Below are 6,450 nucleotides of genomic sequence, written 5' to 3' on the forward strand. Positions count from 1 at the left end.
AACCTTAAAAACGGTTTCGATGGGGTATAGCAACACAATTTTACTATCACGCTATAATTATCTAGAAACTGAAGTTTTAATCGTCATGACATTGATAGTGGTCGTGGGTTATGGGCCACGATTCAGAGGCTTATCCAGAAACTGATAAATAGGAGAAGAATCGCCTACAAAAGGGAAGGAGCAGTATACGAATGTACAAATGGGGTAGCGTTACGATGAAACACAGCAAAAATGCACCCTTTTCTGGTTTACAGTCAAGAAGGGTACGCCTCCTTTAACTTTTGCAAAACATGCCACTGTTCTTGACATTTCCTGACAAAGAGAAAATGGCTTGGCCATTTTAGGGGGATCGAGCCGAACCACAATTTTCCTATCTGAGCTAGGGCCATTTATTTCAAGTCTCTGTATGAATGGCCATGGAAATAAACGAACTATGAGAGGGAGGGGGAGACAAATAGATAGGGGAATTTAGAGGGAGGCAGTGACAGAGAAAGAGAGAGAGAGGGGGGGTGGGGAGGGGTTAAGGGGGAGAGAAAGAGGAGAAAAAAGATACAGATAGGCAGACAGAGACAGGTTTTTTCTGGTGAAATGTCAGCATAGTAAGTTAAAAGGAGACGTACTGAAATGTGGAGCAGGACAATGAAGAAGATATAAGAAATACAAAGTCGATGATGCTAATAATTGAACACCTTAAATTATATTGTCAGACATTGCAAATTATGTGGTTTTGACTTCTAGCATGAAAATATTTCCTTTTTTAACATTGGAAATAGACACCGAGCTACATTGCGAGTAAAGAGATAGTCGAGTTCTGTTTTCAGACCGCAAATGCCTTCAAAGTGCGTGGTTATTGCTCTTAGTCTTATCTATGAAATTTCTAGTGCCCTTTTAGAACCTAAAATTGCTATGAAGGTAATTTTAGACCCCAAAATGTGTGAAATTTAGCCAATACGAGCATACCAATTCAGCTCCACTTTCAAAAAAACATGGCGACCGTTAATTAATTATTTAATTGAAAATAACAATACATGGGTTGTGCGTAATATAAGCAACACAAAAATGCCAACAAAACAGCCAACATCGGCATTGGCTGAAATACGGCGTAAAAGGCGTTATTTCGTTTTTTCAACGTTCTTTTTTTCCAAATTTGTCAAAATATCTAATATTTTTGGTGGTACACAAGTATTAGAAATCGTTATATCTTAGCCGTCTCTGAACCGATTTTGATCAAACAAAGATGATTTTGTCATTTGAATAATATGTTCTTTCAAATTTGACACTCAGTTTTTCATTATCTCAACAAAAAAATATTTTGTGCAGCGCCCTGTGCAACAGAACTCAACTATCCCTTTAACTATGCTTTAATTGTACCATTACATGATTTTATTTTATTTCAATATTCAATTTTTGTTCAATTTATAAAATATTTGTACAGAGAGATACCGTTTATTTTTTAATTGATTTTAATTTTTTTTTAAATAATTGTTGTAACGCCCATCATTGTTTAATTCTTAAAACAAAAAGGTGTTTCTACACGGCCCGGCAAACTGTAACCATGATAATGATATTATGTATCCTCAACCTGATATATAATCAGATGACATTCTAAATACAATTTGCTCTCCAGCAAAATGTTATTATTAAGACAACAGTTGATTATACGCAATTTATAAAGGTCTGTGTGAATTCAAGCCCGAATAGACTCCTAATCAAACAGTTTGATCTTCGTCGTGTTCGTTATCGTCCGCTTGGTCGCCGTCATCTCGCTCCTCGTCGGCACCCTCTTCATTGTTGGTATTCCTTTCTGGCACCAACGTATCCAGAGTAGCAATGAGTTGACCCCAACATCTTTCTTCTGCAACAGGATCCCACTCGAGATAAGCAACATGGTTTAGAAGTACCCTCAGGGTGCTGTTCACCAATTCGGGAGCGAGGACTTCCATCAGGATAATGATGAGACGTTGTCCTTCGTGTCCCGTTTCGTCTTCCAGCATCCTCGTCGAAGCCATCTCAAGCTCCAGCTTACACTGGCCATTCTGCATGAAGCGTTCATTGATGATGAATATGATGGCACGACTGACATCCTGAGCCGAAGACACATTCCTCAGAATGTTGGAACCCAGACGGAAGTTGCGGAAGGAGAGGCAGAGATCGAAGCCGTTTTCGTCTTCGAGACGAGGAAGCATCTCATCTTGGACGAATGACTTGTCGTCATCGTGATGACTGACGTAGGCGTCATAAACATATTCATGGTTGTTGTCTCCCACAGCTCCGTAATCGACATGGCGCTGAAAGGAAATCCCTAGGCGGTGATGATAGAAGTTTATCAACCTGAACTTCCAAACGACGAATGATACGATGGTGACGACGAACGCGACGAGGATGACAGTGACAGCAATTATTACCACATGCCACGGTGTTTCACTAGGAGGAAAAATGGATGGGCTAGGATCAGGCTTGATGGGTAGACAAGACTCACTGAAGAAGTCCTTGAGGGGCTTGCCATAGTTGTCACATTGATATGGCCCCTTTCCTGGAGGAGGACTTAGGGTGATAAAAGGGATGAAGTTAGGACTTCGTGTAGTTGTACTCGGCCCCGGCAGACTAACATACCAGCTTGCGAAAGAGCAAAGATCCTCTGTACATTTGAACGGATTTCCATCGAAATTCGCGACCATTAGATCTCGAGATGCTTTGAGGTTATCAACAGCGTCTGGTGATATTTTAGAAATAGCACAGTACCTCATTTGGAGTTTCTGCAGCTTAGTCGTACTTCTCAAGAACATCAAGTCCATTGGATTGACCAAAAGTGTATTGTGAGAGAGGTCCAACTTCATGAGAGATTTGAGGGTTTGAATCGCAGTCGGTACTTCAACTACGCGATTGTAACTAAGGTCTAATTCCTGTAGGGTATGTAACCCCGAGAAGGTTGTGTTAGGTAAATGTCGAATGTTACAACTCGATAAGCAAAGGCCTGTTAATTTCGCAAGACCATTAAACGCATCGGGTGATATATCAAGATAGTTTAGGTTATAGGTAATAGTCAATTCTTGGAGGTTGACTAATTCCGCAAACGCATTTGACGGGATGTTACGAAGACGTTGATTTACCAGATGCAGCTCCTTCAGAGAGGTTCTCAAGTGGAAAAGAACTTCACTTGGTATTTCATGAAGATTGTTCATTTCCAAATAAATGTATGATAACTCGTAAAGCCCCTCAAAAACAAATTGATCTACGAAAGAGACTTGGTAAGTACTTATCGAAAGCCTTTGTACGGCAGGAAAGACACTAAGTGTATCGTTGGCCAGTATCATCTTGCCGTCAAATGTATTCACATTAAGGAACTCTGTATGACTGGCGACACGACTTGGAACAGTATGGTTTAAGGCTTCGTGGAAGTTGACTCCGCTGCACCATATGTCGGGGGTGTCACAGTAGCAATAATCGCAGAAAGTCAGAGAAGTGCAACGTCCAACAAACATCAGGGAGCAGACCCAAACCCAAAGACGAACTTGCACCGAGATATTCATGATGAAAACCTAGATCGTCGGCAGCATCAACGAATTCTGCCGTGTAAAAAGAAAACGTAGGAATAGATAAAGGTTATATAAACAGAATGGCTTGGTTGATATCAAAACTACTTTACACCCTTCCGGACTGAATATACATACAATATACGGAAACATATTTAATTTAAATAGGAAATGTTTATTTCCTTACCGTGAAAGTTAATTAAAAAAGTAACGCGAACAGATCTGCAAGCCGCATAGCTGTAGCAGGAGCATGCATGGAGGTCGGTATTTAATGTTGATCACTTTGTAACTCTGCACATTTTATTAATGTGCAAACCATTGTAACTTCATTTTATAATTTACTCACCAGAAAGTATCATATGAAAATGAAAGCATTGTTTCAATAAGTCGTTAACGGTTTCAGATTAACTTTCGTTAACCTTGGAGTGTCCTGTTAACTGCTTACAGAATAGTACACACTTACAGGCCGATTAACGGGGAGGGGAACAGCGGGCCGCGCCCCCTTTCAAAAGCCAATCGATGCATACGCTAAAGAGGCACAAAATTGCATCTCATGTATATCGGGCTAAATATGAAATTTGTGATAAATGTTATATATCCCTGGGATCCTAGATCCACCCCTGCAAAAAAGAAACAATGTCGACCCCCTCTCCCCCTCCCACCCTCTCCCTGTCTCTCTCTCTCTCTTCTTCTCAATCAGTTTTATTCACGACCTCGCTCTCTACTCCTTCTCGGGCCCTAGTCCAGATGCGCCGGAAGCAGTTTGGGATTGGAGCGGGGGGGGGGGGGGGTGGCAAATATTCCAGGGGCTCACCTTTTAGGGGCAGTGGCGTAATGAGAATTTTTTTTTTTTTTTGGTGGGGGGGGGGGGGGGTAGACAACAAAAATCCCCATCATCCCACTCTTACATGCAGGCCCCGCTGATCGTTTCTCGGCGGGGGTCAAGGGGCGGAGCCCCCAGAAGCTCAGGGGTTTTGGGCAATAAATTACGGACAGATGAGCATATTTTGATACCTTATTTGTGATACTGGCACGTCACGACTTAGTGTGGGGTCCAGGGGGCGGAGCCCCGGAAGCCCAGGGGGTTTTGGGCAATAAATTACGGTCAGATGAATATATTTTTATACCTTATTTGTGACAATGGCAGGTCACACGTTGGTGTTGGGTCCGGGGGGCACACAGTGGGATATAGGGAGGAACCAAAGTGCGCCAAAACTCATGTTTGGGGAGAAAATGTTTGGATTTCCAAGGATTTTCGCTCAAATCTTATTACTATTACCAACATTTTCTCTGATGTCTAAGCTTTAAGTTGATACCAGATTTGGCTGCCTGATTTTGCCCGTTATTATGTTAGAGCCGTTTTTCTTGCAACATTGCCCCGAAAAATGTGTTTATTTTGGTCCGCGGTGTCAGAACTAGAGTACCTACATGTTGTATGTCCTTTATGTAGTTACTCTAGTCAGAACAAGTGTCACGCGCCCCCTCGCGCCGTGATTTATGACCACGAATCCTTCATGATTCAGCCGCGGACCCCAAAACCCCACATTTTTCGGGGCAATGTGGCAAGGGAAATCGGCTCTAACATAACAACGGGTAAGATCGGGCAGTCAAATTTGGTATCAACTTGAAGCTAAGACATCAGAAAATATGGTGGTATTAAAATTTAAGCGGTACACCGCGGAGATCTAAACATTTCTTCTGGATTTATAAAAAAAAACATGGATAATTAGTCCATTTTTCAGTGAATTACCCTATATTATATCATGAAGATTGTGTTTCTATTAATTTTAACCCATTCATGCAACGAAATGAACTATAAGGAATATGTGAGAGCAATTTCATATCAAGAACTTAAAAAACTTCATGTTTAACTGAAAGATTTATAAAATAAGTCACTTTTGCACTAAAACTGTGAATATGTAGGATTTTGCTGTTTGAAGTAGTAAATTTATACCCTTATTGTGCATACCGGAATTAAATATTTCACTGAGGTATTCCTCTATGTATTACCTTTCAACTGGGCAAGAACAAAATTGAAAAAATAAATCACCCAAACTTAGTTTTGGCGCACTTTGGTTCCTCCCAGGCCATTGTGGGGCGGAGCCCCCAGAAGCTCAGGGTTTTTTTTACATTAAATTACCGCCAGATGAGCATCCAGGGGCCCGCCTTAGGGCCATTGGTTGGGTTCGGAGGGGGGAGGGGCAGAGCCCCGGAAGCTCAGGGCTTTAGGCATTAAAGTACGTCAGATGAGCATAATTATACCTTATTTGGTAAACTGGCAGGTCACTAATTGGCGAAGGGTCCAGGGGCGGAGCCTCCAGAAGCTCAGGGGTTTTAGGCATTTTATAACGGTCAGACAAGCATGCAGGGCCCGCCTTAGGGCCCCTGGTGTGGTCGAGGGGGCGGAGTCCCGGAATCATAGGGGTTTTAGGCATTTAATTACGGTCAGATGAACATATTTTGATACCTTATTTTTGACACTGTCAGGACACTAATTGGCGTGAGGTCCAGGGGGCCGAGACCCATAAGCTCAGGGGTTTTAAGCATTACATTACCGTCAGATTAGCATCCAGCCTTCCGCCTTAGGGCCCTAGGTGGGGTCCAGGGGGCAGAGCCCCCAGGAGCTTAGGGGTTTTAGGCTTTAAATTACAGACAGGTGAGCATTTAAGTGCCTGACCTTTTTTGTTGTTGCTTTCTATAGCACAAAAAAATAAAATGTTTCCCTCTTTTTTCCTTCCCCCTTTTTTTCCCCTTCTTTTTTTTTGGCAGGGGGGGGGGGGCGGGCCCCCGGGTCCCCCCTGGATCTGCTACTGGGGCCTCTTGCCCGAAAATATACTATTCGGATCCCACATATTGCGAGCGAGAAAAGAGAGAGAGAGAAAGAGAGAGCACTTTTATTGAAGCATGCATGTTAATT

The 6,450-nt window shown here is 42.4% G+C and overlaps 1 protein-coding gene across 1 annotated transcript; it reads right to left on the reverse strand.

Annotated features, from left to right (window-relative positions):
* Positions 1-1,685: 1,685 nt before the first annotated feature.
* Positions 1,686-3,544, reverse strand: LOC100891668 (toll-like receptor 4). Its single transcript, XM_003724444.3, has one exon. It carries the CDS (start codon positions 3,528-3,530, stop codon positions 1,710-1,712), a length of 1,821 nt encoding a protein of 606 aa, XP_003724492.3. The 5' UTR covers positions 3,531-3,544; the 3' UTR covers positions 1,686-1,709.
* Between the last annotated feature and the right edge of the window lie 2,906 nt (positions 3,545-6,450).

This window comes from Strongylocentrotus purpuratus, unplaced genomic scaffold (assembly GCF_000002235.5).
Source record: "Strongylocentrotus purpuratus isolate Spur 01 unplaced genomic scaffold, Spur_5.0 spur5_scaffold_15, whole genome shotgun sequence".
NCBI classification, from domain to species: Eukaryota; Metazoa; Echinodermata; class Echinoidea; order Camarodonta; family Strongylocentrotidae; genus Strongylocentrotus; species Strongylocentrotus purpuratus.

What these genes read in the sequence shown, in the direction of transcription:
- LOC100891668 (XM_003724444.3), bottom strand. Translation starts at nt 3,530, where the DNA reads ATGAATATCTCGGTGCAAGTTCGTCTTTGGGTTTGGGTCTGCTCCCTG.